Source organism: Micrasema longulum, unplaced genomic scaffold, assembly GCF_059751315.1.
Source record: "Micrasema longulum isolate JH-2025_06_02 unplaced genomic scaffold, ASM5975131v1 h1tg003171l, whole genome shotgun sequence".
Lineage (NCBI taxonomy): Eukaryota > Metazoa > Arthropoda > Insecta > Trichoptera > Brachycentridae > Micrasema > Micrasema longulum.
Window position 1 is genome coordinate 1 of NW_028280263.1, and position 18,270 is coordinate 18,270.

The 18,270-nt window shown below is 34.9% G+C and overlaps 1 protein-coding gene across 1 annotated transcript in view; it reads right to left on the reverse strand.

Moving 5' to 3' along the window:
• Positions 1 to 3: 3 nt before the first annotated feature.
• The window catches only part of LOC148271012 (uncharacterized), a gene marked incomplete at both ends in the record, with an annotated part of 28,374 nt that continues 10,107 nt past the window's right edge, over positions 4 to 18,270 (reverse strand). Inside the window, 4 exons of the mRNA XM_088241923.1 lie at positions 4 to 3,557; positions 4,141 to 4,362; positions 6,558 to 6,763; positions 15,321 to 15,489. Of these exons, the coding sequence (XP_088098049.1) occupies positions 4 to 3,557; positions 4,141 to 4,362; positions 6,558 to 6,763; positions 15,321 to 15,489 (4,151 nt within the window). The remainder of the gene's footprint in view (positions 3,558 to 4,140; positions 4,363 to 6,557; positions 6,764 to 15,320; positions 15,490 to 18,270) is intronic.

Sequence of the window (18,270 nt, forward strand, 5' to 3'; positions counted from 1 at the left end):
TTTCTGCTTCCTCTGTTTCGGAATCCAAATCATCATCGGCACTGACTTCTTCAGGTACGTTCTGAACTTTAAGTAATGTTCTGGGACGGCTGTATAAAGGGCTGTTTAAAGGACTTAATGACAGTTCTGTTAATTTTTGATCAAATTCATCTCTGAGAACATCTAAATTATCACATTTATCCACATCATCCCTAAATCTAAACTTTATATTGTTAAGTTCGCTATGATAAAGCATCTTATCACAAAGTTTCGGAGACACAGTAGCGGGATAGTTTATTTTGTTCCGCAATAAATCTGCCGCTATTTCTGATTCTATGAACTCTATAGATTTTGTATTATTTTTAGAAAGACCAAAACTGTCCGTATTTAATAGCCTTTTAATAGGCATCATAGGAGAGTTTGCCATTTTATAACTATCGCTACGTTTTACTTTTCTATCAGTGGGACTATCTTTACTGTCATTTAATAAGTTGATTACTACTTTTGAAAATCCCGATAATCTATTCGATGGTACATTTTCACTAGTTAACTTGTTAGGAAGATGTCTAGAGTTAAATATTTGTAATATTTCCGCACTTTTAGAATTTTGTTTGATTTTAGTTTTATCAGGAAGAATGGGAAGTAAGGTGCTCGTAGGACGGGGGGAAGTCATTTTCATATTATTAGATACACAATTAAAACGAGAGTCGGAGTGAACATTTATATACAAACACCCAGGTACATTTGTAAAACTCGACTGTCCATTTTGAATCTTACCTGGGTCATTATCTTTTATGGGTGAGAGGCTGATTCCTTCAGCATCCTGAATATTTACATAAGCTCCCTTGGTTACTGCTCGAGGAGACATTGGCCGTATGGTTTGATTAGACGATACAATGTTGGATGGTGGAATTCTCACTATTTCAGAAGTAGGAAATGCAGATCCAGAAGCTACATGAGGTGCACGAATCACAAGTTTTCCTAATTGTGGAGAAAGTGGCCGAGAAGTATCTATAACTGGTAAACTTCTATGTTTGTTATGGTTGTCACTTTGAACGTTGAATCCTTGGACCCTATCACTTATTGTGTTTTTCAATACGTCAACAGTAGCTGCACTACTGGATGATGATGCAACATTGTGAAGACCCGAGTTTTCTGAACCATCTGTCACATTTTTTACAAAAGGACCTGGTTCGAATGTCGTGTGTGCCCCCTTTCTTCTCCTTAAGCTATCGGAGGAGTAAATTACTTTTCCTTCAGAATCCAATAATACTCGTGCCCCATATCGTTTTAGAGCTTCAGTAGCATTTTCTAAATTCTTTTCAACATTTTCATTAGAAATATCTGAATTCTCGGTAGATATATTTGATGGCAGCTCATTGAGAGATACATATTCAGTTTCTTGTAGTTTTCCTGACAGGACAGTTTGAAGGTTTCTCTTAACTACATCATTTGAGTAGTAGACACCACTACATTTATTGATGTTTATTTTTTGATTATTATTTCTCACATCTGCTATAGTAACATATTCATCATTATCGGCATATAAGGATTCACAAATTTGCGAAACTTTAATGGGTTGTGTTTTCTTTAGAGATAACTTCTGTGGGAAAACATCTTTTAATTTACACATTAGATTATTAAGTGGCATAAAGCTAGATTTTCGGTTCTCAACACACTTTTGAGAATCTGGGCGCTTCATAATAGCCTGCTTTTTCGCTTTATACTTTTTAGACAAAATGTTATTTAAAATTGAATGTTTTACTTCAGCTGATGCAGTTATATCCTCTGCTAAAGAAGTGGTATGTGGTTCAATTTTATTTACGTTTAAATCTGTCGCATTATCATTAAACACTAATGTGTCTAAATCGGTTTCTTGCGGAGGAAGTTCTAATTTTGGCCGACTAGAAATTCGTTTAATGATATCTGTATCAGCTACCAAATCTTTGTCCGATTTTGATACCTCTTTAGGTTTAAATGAAGACAGTTGTAATATTTTATCTGGTTTATCAATGATCTCTGGAGAATTTTGTTTTGAACTTTGTAGGCTTTCATCGTCAGAGTTGTTGGGGGTGATCACACACATTGAAGGAATTCTAGAACTATTTATTGTTGTTTTAACTCTGATTCGTTCAATTCTGTCTATGCCTTCTAAATCGGAAGATTCTGAATAGTCTAGCTCTGAGCCTGCACAAGATAATTTCCCTCCATGTGCACTGGACATTGAATCATCTACTGGGGAGCTAGATGTGTTATGTCCCGAGTCTGGCGATTCGGCTCCCGTGTTTGATAGCTGAGCAGTTTGTGTTTGATGAATCATGGCAACCACTGTTTCATGAGTAAGGTTATCCTCAACAATTTTATTTTTGTTTTCATTAGAATCAGATAAAACTTGAACACTCGGTTTCGGTAATGTATTTCTTTTGATGGTATTTGTTTTTTCTGAACCTGCAAAATTGTTAGAAGAATTCTTTTCCATATGTCCAGTGGAACTAGAAGAACTACTCCAACTTTTGTTCAGTTTGGATAAAGAGCTTTTTCTTTCTGGAACAGTTGGACCGAGGACTAGAGATCGATCGCTACCTGCAGCCAAAAGCGTCGTACAAACTGTTCCCGCGGAGCTGGTAGTTGTGCTGGTGGAACCTTTTCCAAATAATTCATACTCATTCTCAGCAGTACTTTGATTGCCTGAGGAATTTGTAAAAGTACTCGTTGTGTGTAATGGTGTTATAGGTAGACTAATATCTTCTTCTTTCAAAGTTTTCAGGCCTGAATCCATATGGAAGGAAGTATAATATCCTTCTGTATCGCAAGAATACTCGGAACTAGTCTCCATATCATCGTGCAGGTCGTGAATAATATCAGGCGTAAGTGTTCCTTCACTCGTGACACTGCCTGATCCAGAGGTATTAAGAAACCTTCTTCGGCTAACGATAGAACTGGGTGGACCATGAAGGATGTTTAAAGAATTGCTGGAAGTGGCAGCCGAGGTAGAGCTTCTGGGGGCTGCTGTAGTGGAAGTTATTTCAGAGCCGATGCTTGTTCTGCCAGATTCGGAACTGGCTGACCAGTTCCCGCTAGAAGAATGTGGTTCTTCCTTAACCGGTCCCGCAGTTCCAGTAATGGCCCGCCTCCGTCGTCCAGAGGCAGTGGTCTCGCGGAGCTTGACAGCCAGCGATGGTGCGCCAGTAGTGGGTGCAGAGTGAGGAATACGGATGCTTTTCTCGGATGAGGAATAAGAATTATTTCTTTCGTGAGAAATCTTTCTATCCTGCTGTTTACCGGAATTTTTTCTCCTGCGCATTGTAACAGTTTCATAGATATTAACATCATCAATGTCTTGAACTGTCGGGGATTTACTGGTCTTGGATTTATCGCTTCTGCTGGAGTCTCTTCCGGTGTCACTGGGAGATCGACCAATGAGTCGAAGTCTGCTACGCCCCCACTGCTTGAGGCTATCGAAGTGGGATTTTTTGGTGTTGATATCGTAGGGGCTTCGTTTGAGGAGATCACTGGAGTGTGACCTCATCACAACCCCCTCGGGGCTTCCCGCTTCCTCCGCGGGACTAGCGATGTCTCTGAAGAGGGTAAACACACCGAGCCAATTAGTAAGGAACTCTATTACTATTACTTGTCATTTTTTTTACAGTACTGTACGAAATCATCTAATCAACTTTGGAAATGAAAATGACAATATTAACTATATAATATAAGTGAAATTCATATTGATTCCACAATTTCATAGAGTACTGAAGACAAAAACAAGCCTTTTTATATTAAAAGTGAAGCAAATCTGTACATTTCTTGGTTGTGTACGGTCATGTACAAAGCGTGAATGCTCCAGACATTGAAATAATTTAGTAAAGGAATTTTAATTTGCTCAAAACGTGCTGTAAAGTTATGTTTTGTTAAAACATAAAGAAAATGTATTATTAAGCAAACATACCACACATTTAGTGCAAAGCCATTAAATATTGTGGTCGGTTCGCACTGATGCAACGTGAGGTACAATTTTAATTTTGCGCAGCTGTTAATTAATAAATGAAAGTAGATTTTATTTTCAAATGCAACAAGCACTTCTGGTCTAAGCATATTTATTATACAGTTGCACATAATCAAATTGTCCACTAAAGGTAACTATGAAGCGTCTAGAAAGCTTACCCCGCAATTGCATCTCTAATTTCTTTCTGATCAGTGCCGGTGATTGTATTTCGTCTTTTACCCCTTGGCTTTCTGGATCTAGTTCTTCTCTTCACAGTTTGCGAGTCCCCATTGGCCATTCTGTCACAACTTGTATCCATGTGAAGGAGAGATCGCCGAGAGTGACACATCCTGTCGAAGCCGCGACCCGATGTGTCAATCTTTATCATCTCTGCGGGGAATCTGAAAATATTCACATTTTAAATTTTTATTTTTGTAGAATTTATCACAGTTATTTCGCTTTATTTCACTGCAACTGCATCATCAGCATACAACAAGCAGCTTACTGAAAAATTATTAATTTTTGCTCCAATACCCATACTTTCAATCTCTTTCATACAGTTGTTCATGTATAGATTAAACAACCATGATGACATTACACATCCCTGTTTCATGCCTTTTAAAATCGCAAACCAATATGTGAATCCCCCATTAACTCTTAAACACGCTGAACTCTCCTCATAGAGAGATGATACTGCACATATAAGTTTATTGTTTACACTTTACTTTTCCAACACGCCCCACAATTTCATTCTATCTACTTTATCATACGCTTTTTGCAAATCAACAAATGCGCTGAATAGTTTCTGACTTTTTACCATTTGTAGTGCAAAAAATTGATCCTCCTACTCATAAAGGCTTCTTGCACGTCCCACACTTTATCTTTCGTCACCTTTCTTACTCTCTCGAGTATAATTTTCCCGAACTCAGACAAAACTCAGAAAGACTGATTGCCCCATAGTTTCCACATTCCGCACGAGATACCTTGCCCTTATACAAAGGCATGACAACTGCCCTCCTCCAATCCAAAGGCGTATGCTCTTCCTCTAGGCAGAGATTGAAAAGTCTGTGCAGTCATGTGCCCACGATCTGGGCGCCACTCTTCAGATATTCCACAGCGACCTTATCATACATAACGGATTTACCATTCTTCATACTTTTCAGCGCACTCTTTATTTCTACCATGCTTATCTCACATGCAGTATCATCACTCGTATATTCCTTTGTACAAGCTAACTGTTGCCCGGGGGCACTTTCAGTATTTTCGTGTACTTCCATTCATCTCTCTTTCAATCCTTCGTCATCCGTTAGCATTCGGCAACAGAATCCTAAATATATATTTTAAGAAATGATTACACAGTGTGTATAGAGATTACTCAGCCTCGAGGTGTAGGTCTACGTGCCTACCATGGCAAAAGATCTCTGGTTTGATTTTCGGAAAGGTCGACATGAAAAAAAAAATAAGTAGGTGATTTTTTATTACAATATTTCATAGTCCCTGGACTGTGGCCTGAAGCATAATACTACTCATTTTTCCTTTATTTAAATAACAAACAATGACTGATATTTTTTAATTCTAGAATCCATGCATTATTTGGTGCAGATAAGGGAATCATGATGATAACACTGGTTAGCATGATTTTTGTCTCATGAGTACAACAAGTGCACTTAATACAGCTTTTTTTATCCTATTTTCAAATATGTATTCGGAATTTCTCCATCACCCACAAAATTTCGTCAAATCCATGTACAATACATGGTTTCATGTACCTCACACAGAAGTTTCCTAAAATTAGTGATGCAAAAATTAAATACAGTCATATAATATCACAAATCTGTGATCCCAAAAATACGATAACTAATGCATGATGAAAAGTTTGAGGAAGTACTGAGTCCACTAGGGAATGGAGCTTGGCAAGCATTCAAAAATGTTACTTACAGTTTCTAAGTAATTGAAACTAATTAATTAATTATTAAACTAATTACTTTAACTAATTCTTTCTAATTTGTTGTCCGATGTAGAAGGACGTAAGCTGGTTGCTTGTTTTACTAGTAATGACTTGGGACTTAGGATATAGAGATTTTGGTATTATTTATGTTTTCTCTGGATATTAATTGTTTGCCTTTAAGACTGAAAAAGCACACATTATGATAAAACTGTAAATACTTTTAAATATCATTATAAAATACACAATTTACTGCCTTAGAACGGGGAAGCTATCCCTAGTTAGGCAGTTTAGATGAACCAACAGCAAAAATAAAAAATATGGATGCTTACTTTTACTAATGAATTAATTTGTTGTATAAATAATTACTTGTATATTGCTGTAATAAATATGCAAAATAATAAAAAAAAAATAAAAAAAATAATAATAAATAAATCAGAATGTTTGAATATCGAGCAGTTAAGAATGCAGAAAGTATTAAAATATTTAAAATTACAAATGCCTGTTTCTTGGAAACCTTGCGTGGTGGGGAAAAACCGATATCATATTTGAATTCAGGAGAAAAATGCTACGAGAATCACATATTTTTCATTATGAAACAAAAAAGTTTTTTTTTGTGGTCCAGTGTAATTAATAAGAATGCAAACTTACTTAGCTGCTATCACAATAAACTGCTCTTCGGGGCTGGGAAGCTGATGGTCGAGGGCTTCTTCATCGTCTGAGCTCATGGTACCAGCAGAATCTAGGTCAGCCAAGGTCATATTAGCAGCCACTCTGGACGTTCCATCAGGAGCTACGGTGAGGTCTCCAACAGCTTCTGAGGATGTCCATTTACGGAGTTCCTCAAGGGCGGCAGGCTGAAAGTTTAGGTTTAATTAGGTGAGGTTTGAATTATTGACTAAAAAGTACTCAGCTGTTTTAGAAATTGTTGAATTCTTGACGTTGGCCAGAGTTGCTAAGAATGTTATAAAATTTTTAATATTTTAAAAATGTTTACAATTCTGGATCGGGGTGCCTGAAGGTATAAAATATCAAAAGAATATGAAATAAGCTGAAGACATGATTACATAAATATTTACTGCTCCAACAATTTAAGAAATTAAGCGATTCAAACATATGCAGAATTCTGGATTTGTCTTCTTTATTTTGTATTTATTATTATGACGATTATTACAAAATTGACGTTTCGTGGTCACGTTTTCCGCACCCCAAAACTGAACCAATATCGTTGTTTTTATAAGAAAGAGGATCAAAATGAAATTTTCTGTGTCAACACCTTTTGCGTTTTTCAAAAATAGTTATAAAAAAAATAAAAGCAAGTTCTTGAACTTCACAAAAACCAACAGTTGAAGAATTAAGGCATTCGGATGTTCAAACAAAAGCAGAGTGATGAATGTTACACAGTGTGTAAAGTGGCCACTTATACCGGCCAATGACAGGTCATTTTCCATATTCCCTTCTCTAAAATGTTCATCATCTTTGTTGTAATATAATATTAGTTATTCCATTTGACTGTACGTCCGAAGACGGTCCTAGTTCCTATAATAAACGATTTATAAAAAAAACAAGACGATAGACACGTTAATGGTAAATATCAATTGTGCAAAAAAAAAAAAAACACTGCCCCCGTGCCATAATCCAGGGAGAAAATACGAGAATACGCTTGTATGAAGAAAAGTCAGGCCGCGTTTCCTCGCAAGGGCGCTCTAATAAAATATAATAGGTATCCCTTGAATATGATCTAATTTCATCATTATTAACATGTACACCATTCAGTAATAAGTTGAACCTTTTTGGGACCGTTACTTTCGGAACGGAAGATCAGTTCTCCCATATTTGGCGACAAACCAACCAGTTGTTGAAGTTGGTATGCGACTAAGTATTTGGTCGTAAAAAACAAAGATGGCTGCAGAAAGAGGCTCTGGTCAAAGGCATGCCCAAGTATGGAAACTTGTCCAGAAAACAGAATAACAGACGTACTAAAGGGAACCTGTGGATAGTCCAGTAGGCAGTGAATATTACACAATGTGGAAAGCGATCATTCGCCAGTCAATGATGTCATTAGCCCTGTAAATGTTTATACTAACACTACCATATTGTTTAATAGTTCGAGACATCTGTTTATAACCTAACAATCCTTTCGTCTCGGTTAAACGTAGAAACAGAAATATTTGGAGAGCCGATTGGCAAGCGAAACTAGACTAAAATGTTATTTATCCCTGTTGTAATTAGTAAATCTTTATGACTCCCGAGAGGGTTAAATCCAGTATTTTGTCTACAAACATTCGGAAAAGCTCAAATATTGTAATTAATTAATCAGTTTTTTTATTTATTTCATTAGTTTTATATTTTTTTAATTAAAAAAAATAAATTAGTTGCTTGGAGGGTTTCAAATGGCGCCCAACGAGGGGCCTTTTGATCCTCATCAATATATGAAAAAAATATAGATTAAAAACGTATTTTTTTTTTTTTTTTTTTTAAATATATATTTGGACCCCTGTATTTAGTAGCCTTACGTGTCATGTACAAGGCTAAGATACTCGAAAAAAATCGTTTTTGTTTGTCTTGGAAATGGGATGTACGATCACTGATTTTGGTTTATTACCTTTATGAGTCTAATCACCATTGTTGCAAAGTTCAAGAACAATGGCGCTTGATAACTACTTTTAACTACAGTGTAGATATCTGTTAAGGATATTCCATTTTTCCTGCATTCTGCTTCAAGATTATGGCGTTGTAAACTGAAAAATGGGCACTGAAATAACAGATGTTCGATACTCTGTGAAGAAATATCACCGCATGGACAATAGTCATCATTCCTTAATTATTTATTTTAAAAACAAATGTTTTTTTTGTTTTGTTGAATTAACTCTTTTGAGGGTTTAAGGTTATTGTTTGGAAATAGATCGTGTTGTGTTGAAACATATTTTAAAAAAAGTTAGCAATTGACACAAGAATAAATAATGAACGACTTACTGAAATTGAACATGTTAAATACTTAGGACTAACAATAGACAGACAACTAACATGGACAATTCATATCAACAATTTAATTAGCAAAGTGGCGACATTATCGAGTCTTTTTTTAAAAATCAAAAATTTTATTCCAAAAACGGAAAAAAATTATAATGTATGAAGCCTATGTAAAAACTAAAATATGTTATACGCAACTATTATGGGGAGCAGGATATCAAAATGACATAAACAGACTACAAAGACAACAAAATAAAATATTAAAGTTAGTGTATGACCTTCCCTATTTAACTGCAACTAGAGAACTTTTTAAACAAACTAAGCAATTAAATATAACTGAACTCTTTCAACTAGAATCATTAAAATTTATCCATAAATTAGCCACTAATGTAATTGTAGACGAAGAACTAAAACTAGTAAAAAATTGTAGTCAACATGGACATAATACGAGAATATCAGACAAATACCATATACAACTTTCAGACAAGGACAATCAAGACTAATGAACCAGGGACTGAAATTATACAATAAACTACCAGACAAAACTAAACAAAAGACTCAGACAAACTTTTCAAAAGATGTAAAAAATATTATCTTGAACAACAGAGTATAAATGAAAAATGTATATATTATTTTATGTAATATGAATGTAATAATCCGTAAGGGTTTATAAATAAATTTTCAAATAAAAAAAAAATAAAAAAAAAGTTCCTCCTACGAAACGATCAAGCAGCAGCACAAAATATTTGACGATTTATGTAATAACCTTTCAAGGCTTGGAATATTTACTGTGCAAACTCACTGAAATTGCATATTTATCTGTGAAAGCTTCATGTGACTTCCTGGTTTGCATTACTAAAGGACTTCCTAGAAATTGGTATCAAGATTGAAATTCAATTGACGGTTTACATAACATTACATTAAATCGTACTATCCTAGATGAAAGATGTGCATAAATAGTTAAAATAATGTTATAGGTATATCGAACCATAATCGGCAGATCAACGTAAGCGATACTTTTGGGAAATTGCGTTTTTTAAGGAAAAGTGTTCCTTATTGCCTCTTGCACAAATGTTAAAAACATCATAGCTCTATAAAAGTCACCTGCCATATTTAAGGATATTTATTTTTAATTATTAAAAGAAAACAAGAGCCATTATGACAAAAAAATACAATATTTACAAATAACGCAAAATTACAGGCCAGTTATAGTTTTCTATAATATATTTCTCCGCATTATTCCACTCGTAAAAAAAAATATGTGGCTTTTTAGCGTTTAAACATGTTGACATATTATTTTTAAGCTAAAGCTAGGGTTTCCTAGGACAGCGGTGCCCGTATTTTAACGGCCGTAGTGAACGGTGATGCAGTGGACAGCCGTTGTAAAGGTGACTAGAGTGTGGTTTTCTAGGAAAATGGTATTATCAACACCATTTAACACCGTTTTTCTAGGAAACCACTCTCTAATCACCTTTACGACGGCTGTCCACTGCATCACCGTTCACTACGGCCGTTAAAATACGGGCACCGCTGTCCTAGGAAACCCTAGCTTTACCGCCACTATCTTAAAAGCGGAAGGTATTTAAACAATTTGGCTGTCATTTCAGTATTGGCAGAAACCAACCACTGTAAATCCCATTTACCGAACTATTAAAAAAATATACGTGGAACAAAAATTAAAAAAAAACCTTCTCCTAAACAATTCTATATTTGTCGCTTACGTTGTTCTGCCGATTTTGGCTCGATATGACATCTACGTATTTGTCTTCGATGTTTTTAATGGAAGCGAATAATATGACGAATTCTTATTTACCTAAACCAAAAATGGGTTATTGTAAGAACACAAATATGAATTTTTTATCTAAAAAAACAATGGAAAAGAAAAATGAAGCAAAAGAGTAAAATTTTCACTACCATTTAAAATATGCATAATATATACATTTTACATCATTTTCTTTTTTTGCATCACAATAGGCCAGGAAGCCCAATTACAGTGGTCAATTACAGCTCAGAACATCCAGGGTTGAGAAAAATCACATTTGAATTTTTGTACTCTCACCGGGAATCGAACCCGGAACCTTCCGTGCGAGAGTCAAGCGTCTTAATCACTACACCACGGAGGCCGCCTAAGAAAGTTGACTAGATACTGACATGAGAAGAAAATATACCTACAAGAAATATGAAAATATTTATCGTGTATAGAGACAATTGGTAGAATTCCATATTGAATTTGGTAATGTATCCAAAATAAAACAAGTTTATTTGATTATAATTCTACTTTATTTTTTATAAAATATACAAAGGGTATATTGTAACGCGTTTCGTCTTGTTAGGCATGATTAATGAAATCAATATTTACATAATTATTGTATTAATTTTAAAGTCATGCCCTTACAAATATTTTTAAATAATGTAAGGTTTTCCCCAATATAACCAAAATATTCCTCTAAAATATACTCAGTACACCCTGATTGATTTTTAATTACTCTACTTATTTTGGCTTGTATAGAAATCCACAAACATAAAACAGTAATTATTTTTAGTATATAAGGAAGCTTTGTAAATATTTAAGTTAGTTTGTTTGAAAATGTCCTAACAAGACGAAACGCGTCACAATATACCCTTTGTATATTTTATAAAAAATAAAATAGAATTATAATCCAATAAACTTGTTTTATTTTCGATACATTACTAAATTTGATATAAATAAATATACATTTAACACATTTCAACAGAGATGGAGATTTTTTTAGATGGGAACATAGATTTCTAGGTATTTTTGATGCCTTGTGAGTTGGTCACTGGCTGGTTTAAGTGGCTACTTTACACACTGTCCAACATTCACTAATCTGTTTACGTTTGTATGTTAAATAACTCAGGCAGATGAATCTCAACCGCATTAATAGAGGTTTCAGCTCTTAAACTTACTTCACAAAAACCAACGGATGGAAATATTGAAGACATATGGATATTCCAAATCAGGCAGCATGTTGAATGTTACAGTGTGTAACGTGGCCACTTAAACCAGCTAATGACAGGTCATAAGCCCTGTCGATGCACAGACATCTACGTTTCATTCTCTAAAATGTCCCTTATCTCTGTCAGAGTATGTCAATCTTAAGAACTCCCTAGGGGGTTGAATCCAGTCCTTGTCTACAAACATTTTTACACACGCAAAATATTGTTGATGTACGTTTAAGTTTAGTGAAAAAGAAATTAAGCAATTAAAGTACGATCGAACCACAATTTTTTTTTTGATGTTTCGCTTAGAATAAACGCACGGCACGGTCCGACTGCTAAAATTTTAATCGAAAGAAAATAATTAAGTTTGTAAGTGAAAATTCTTAATGGAAGTTTATTGTAATTTATTGTAGAAATAAAATACGAGTGATACTTTAATACATAAATTTGTGTTTTTTTATTTCTATAATAAAAGAAAGAAAATAAAATTTCGTACCTAATATTATTATCGAAGTCAACTAAGGACAATTATCTAAAAACTTATTCTTTTAGATGTAATTTCCGGCTTGATGTTATATTACGCTTCATTATTTCCGGTCCAAAACACCTCCGTTGTGTCATGTGATGTAACATAAAACGCGCTCACCCACATATTTTTAAATTACCCCATATCTGTACACAAAAATACTCTGAAATGGTCCAAGTTCAGAAGATAAACCCAAAACTAAACCGTAGACATTCTTTAAGCCCACGCTGTTTTATGATTTCTCCCAGTGGGAATGATAACATCAATGTTCGATGGACTGGATCCATAGACAAAACTGATCTTTCCATGACCTGAGAAACTGGTTTTCTGGAGAAATATTTTATAAATTACTGCCCGTCTTTTCTCGACCTAACAGTAAAAGGTCCCTTAAGCGGTAAGACAATAATTATTGGGCATTCGAATTCTCGGGGCCATGATTGCTTAAAATCGACCGTCTGTCTTGTCTGTAAAATAAGTCTTCCATCAGTTTGGTGAGAGTTTAATTGATCTTTTACTACAAGCGGACAATATAAATACAGAGATAGACAAGTGACGAGTCGCCATGCCAGAGTAAAAAACCTCTCGATTATGATTGTTTAAAGAATTTGAGCAACTTTAGAAAATCAGATTTTTATAAACAGATATAAAATAAGGCCTCAAACTAAATATGGCTTTTCTTTGAAATTTTATTTTGCACCACAGCAGACCAGGAGGCCTAATTACAGTGGTGAATTTACGATACGGAAAATCCAGGTTTGAGAAAAATCATATATGATTTTTGTGATCTTATCGAGAATCGAACCCGGAATCCACCAACGTAAGGCAGGCGTCTAAGACATTATACAACGTGGGCTGCTTAAAAAGGAAACAAAGGAATTTCCTTAATGTTTCAAAAACCATATTTAATGTATTTGGTTACGCCACATTTATTTTATTTTATTTTTGCACCACAACAGGCCAGGAGGCCCAATTACAGCGGTGAATTACATCACAGAACACCCAGGCTTGAGAAAAATCACATTTAATTTTTGTGTTCTCACCGGGAATCGAACCCGGAACCTTCCGTCTGTGAGTCAAGCGTCTTGACCACTACACCACGGAGGCCGCCAAAATTTAATGTATATGTGTTACACGTTGAGTTTATTTGTTGCCTACTGGGCCCTGGTTAAGATGTTGCGATTCTTACTGTGGGTAGGTACCACATGTTTGTCTCTGACCCAAAATAATACTTTATTCAAATACATACAACAAAAATAAGAATCATTACGCGTGTGTCTTTGATATTCTCACCGCGATCGCGAATAAGTTATTTTTGCGATCAATAACTCAATTAATCCACTGTGTTGTGTAATAATATAATAATAATAATAATCAAGGACCCACGTCAAGTGCCCCTCCTTCCTGACCACAGGATCTGATCTGATCCTGACTGCCGCGAGAGAAGTTCCGAATAATGAGTCAGAACCCCAGTACAAGGTAGGAAATTGCATTCACTGTATCAGGGTTCAGTGGCAAAGTAAATAAAGATAACGCATCCCGCAAACCAGACCAATTTTAGAGCGATTAGTGGTTAAGTAATATAATTTCTTAATAATGTATCACAATGCAGGTGGGTTTAGTTAGTAACAAGACGCAATAGGTCACATAGGTAACATAGGTAACAAAGTTCAAACATATGCCAGTTTTCATTCAATTTCATAAAATGACTGCAAAATTTATAAGGTCGATTAAGAATACAGTTGTGCGTGAAATTGTCGCGATGGCGACCTACAGGTAAAAATCCCGAAAAAGGAAATAGACTGGAAAAAAGTCCGCACCGTAGTGTAGTGCTTGGCGCTTTCGCTAACCCTGCATGAGGTCCTAGGTTCGATTCCTGGGAGGGTCGACATGAAATATTTGTTTTAAAGGTTGCTATACACTGCAATATTTCATTTTTGCATGACTATGGAATTAATATTTTGGCGACTTGTATGAGGGGCGTCGGAGTTACGTAATTTATTAAAATGATGATAGTAATAATCTAAATAGAAATTATTAAAATATTTGAGTTTGTCCAAATGTTCGTAGACAAAAGACTGGATTTCACCCCCTCGGGAGTCATTAAGATTAACAAATTACAACAGGGATGGAGAATACCTTAAATAAGGGAAGATGGAAGTCTAGGGATTTACAGGGCTTATGACCTGTTTATTATAAGTAATTTTTGTTTATTACCCAACTTGTTTATTATATGTAATTTGTTAATAGAAATTATTAAATTTATAAAAAATACCGAAGTAGAATTAGATTTTCGTAGTTTATTTCTTTATACATATTATCATATAACATTCATTTTTGTAAACTATGCCCAGCTAAAAAGGGATCATACCCCGTTCCAAGCTAGGCAATGAAATTTTTTATTACATAATAATTATTTTTACAAGTTTTTTAACTTCTTTCTTTTGAAAGAACAGACAAATAAAATATAAACTCATTAGTATACACATATTGATACATACACTTATACGTACATATACATACACACATAAATACATATACATACACATATATATATATATACATATTTACATACATATACACATACATACACATACATATACCCATGCGCATACACATACATACATACATAAAATAAACAAAATTGAATTTTTATACAAGTAAACACATGTTTTACTACCATTCGTGTTTTTTAAATGGTCATGAGGAAGAATGACAACATCCGACATTAGCCCTCCATATAATTTGTTTAACTCACAGTGAAAGGGGCACCGAAAGCAGTAGGGTTAAATTCAATTAAAATCGGGGTTTACGAAATTAAAATTTTTAAAGATTAACTTGTTTATTGACAAAAGAACCAAATAGTTTGATGATGATGACGATGATGTTTACTTCTTGTCGTATTACGCATAGACCCGGGCATTTAACCATAATATTTAGTATGAAACAATACGTACCAATCTCGTTTCTATGTCCACGTCCACCTTTGCCCTCAGCCTCCTCCTGCGAGCACCGAGAACGGGAGTGCACTGGACCAGCGGGGAGTTGCGTCCTCCTCGGCTCCCCAGGCCTCCCTGGGCATCCAACGTCCCGGCAGTAAGGTACAGGTCTTTGAGGCATTGTGGTCTAAAAAAGCAAGTCATTTTACAAGTAAAAAAAACACTAGGGGAATTCCTCATTAAACTGAACCGACTAACTTTATGAAATACTGTACGCTGGAACCTCTGGAAAACAAGGTTTCGAAATAACGATGTACAAAAATGAATTTAAATAACATTTTTAATCAAATTATTACAACAACAGCAACAGAACATCCCGCCGTTTCCCCGTAAAGGTAGGCACACAGGATAGAACGCCACATCGCTCAATTATTGCATACATCGCTTCCTCTACATTCATACATCTTCTCATGCACGCGCACCGATTATGCCGGCTTTTGACATGTCCATCTTCAAGTATTTGTTAGATTTGGTCATGCCATGTCCTTTCTCGGTCTTCCTCTATTTTGGCATCCATTAACATTCGCACTGTAAATTTTTTGGCCATTCTTTCGCTGTCCATTCGCTCTACATGTCCAAATCAACGCAGAGCTCTTTTCTTGATTTTGTCGATACTGCTTATCTCAGCCTTACATAATGTACGGATAGCAACATTTGTGCATCTATCGTACATAGTTTTACCACACATTCGCCTGTGATATCGCATTCTGACAGCATTTAGCTTACTTTTATCCCTGTTTTTCCAAGCTTATACTTCGCTCTCATACATCAGAGTCGGGACCGGGACTCCATTGTGAAGTTTTGCCTCTTGCGACAAACACTTATTTGCCAAGGTTGATTTAAGTGCACCGTTCACTCTGTTCTTGGCACTCACCCTCCTTTCAATATCATTCTCAGTCATTTCATCCTTAGTAAACAAACTTCCCAGATACACAAATTCCTCTACCTGTTTTAGTATAACCCCATTCACAGTGATTTCACATTAAGTCATACTTTCATTTCTTTCAAAAACTATCACATTCGATTTATGGTCATTCATCAGCAGATCGCTTCCCTTGTATTCATCGTAAACTTTTGTTATCAAGAATTGCATTTCGTCTTTGTTGTTAATAAGAATCACGGCATCATCAGCATTTAAGAGACAATTGACTGTTAAACCACCCATTTTCGCTCATTCATACAGTTATCGATATATATGTTGAACAGCCATGGTGACATCACACATTCCTGTTTGACTTCTTTATGAATGTTAAACCACGATGTGTATGATCCATTTACCCTAACACATGCTGTGCTATCTTTGTACAGAAAAGCAATAGCCGTATCAGATTTCCGGTCACTCCATACTCCGATAATCCTTCCATAATTTTTTTTATCAACTCTATCAAACGCTTTTTGCAGATCGACAAATGCGAAGAAAAGCTTTTGGTTTTTAGCAAGAAATCTTTCCGTCGTGTTTTGTAAAGCAAATATTTGATCCATACAACCTCTTTAGTAACTTTTCTTACTCTATTAATTAGAATTCTTCCATTTATTTTAATAACAGCGCTCAAAAGGCTGATTGCTCTATAATTTACGTATTCCACCCTTGAATATTTTTCCTTGTATAGAGGCATAACAACAGCCCTTCTCCAACCTGGAGGAGTGTATTCTTCATCTTAACACCAGTTAAAAAGCTTGTGCAGTCATAAAAAAAAATTCACCACCCGCCTTTATAAACTCTGTAGCAACATTATCAAAACCTTGCGCTTTTCCACTCTTCATTCAAAGATGGCGGTCCAAGACCCGTAAAGTACAGGCGCCTTCTAGAGTCAAAGATGAAAAACTCCAAAATGATTGCATAAAATATAATTTTGAAAGTGTAAAAATAGAAAAAAAGGATGGTATCCCCTGTGTAAAAAGACATTCCGTTGTATTTATAATAATGAAGGATAAAATTTGTTACGAAGAGTTGAAGAAAACGACAGCGAAAAAGTTTGGATAAGTAAAATTGGAGAAAATATTTATTACAATGTTTTACGCCAAGGAAATAAACTGAACATTTTTTCTAACCTAAGAGTAGTTTCGCGTATTACTTCCAATTTACATAATCTTCAAAGATAGAAACAAAGTCAACAAATTGGAACCGAAAAGAGTAAACACGCTCGGATATCTGTTTTGGTTATCGCTGGAAAAGTACCGCCGAGATTTGTTGAAAATTTTGTACCAGGCAGAGCCCTTGGGAGGCCCTTAATCTTCTTTATCTAGTTATTTCGGAGCCCTTTTTAACAATCCGGCGTTCTGTATTTATGCTTTATTTAGATTATTTTGTTTTCGGAGATTGGATTAGAATATAAAAATTCAAAGAAATAAATAATGACAGTGTGAAGAAGGTACGAGATAAACAATTTCCTTGAAACGTTTGTTTTAGGAAGCAGATCATTATCCGTCAGGTAGATAATAATAACACGTAGGTATAATAATAATATGTACATGTTTTTTTAATTTGCTTTTAAAAACATTTTACGTCTACATGATCACCTGATGTAAATTAAAATAATTATTTTTCACAGTTCAGTGATTCGTGGTATATTTTATAACATCAGAATAGTTTTCGATGTCTTTTAACTCTTTGAAGTACAGTGGTATAAAAACGTACCTCATATTCTATGTATTTTTTTGATACAAGAATCGTGGTAAATATTAATTACAACATTGATAATTCCGTATAGACAACATTTTCGCTAACATAAGACACTATAGTCCTTAAAATTTAGTTTGATTAGAATGACAATTGTAGTAACATTAAGGCGTTAAGACTAGGAAGCGATTTATATTGACACACGAAAAATCATTCGTATCTGGCATGTTAATTAATTTTTTAAATACAATGCTTGACATATAAATCAACATAAATATCTAAAATCAG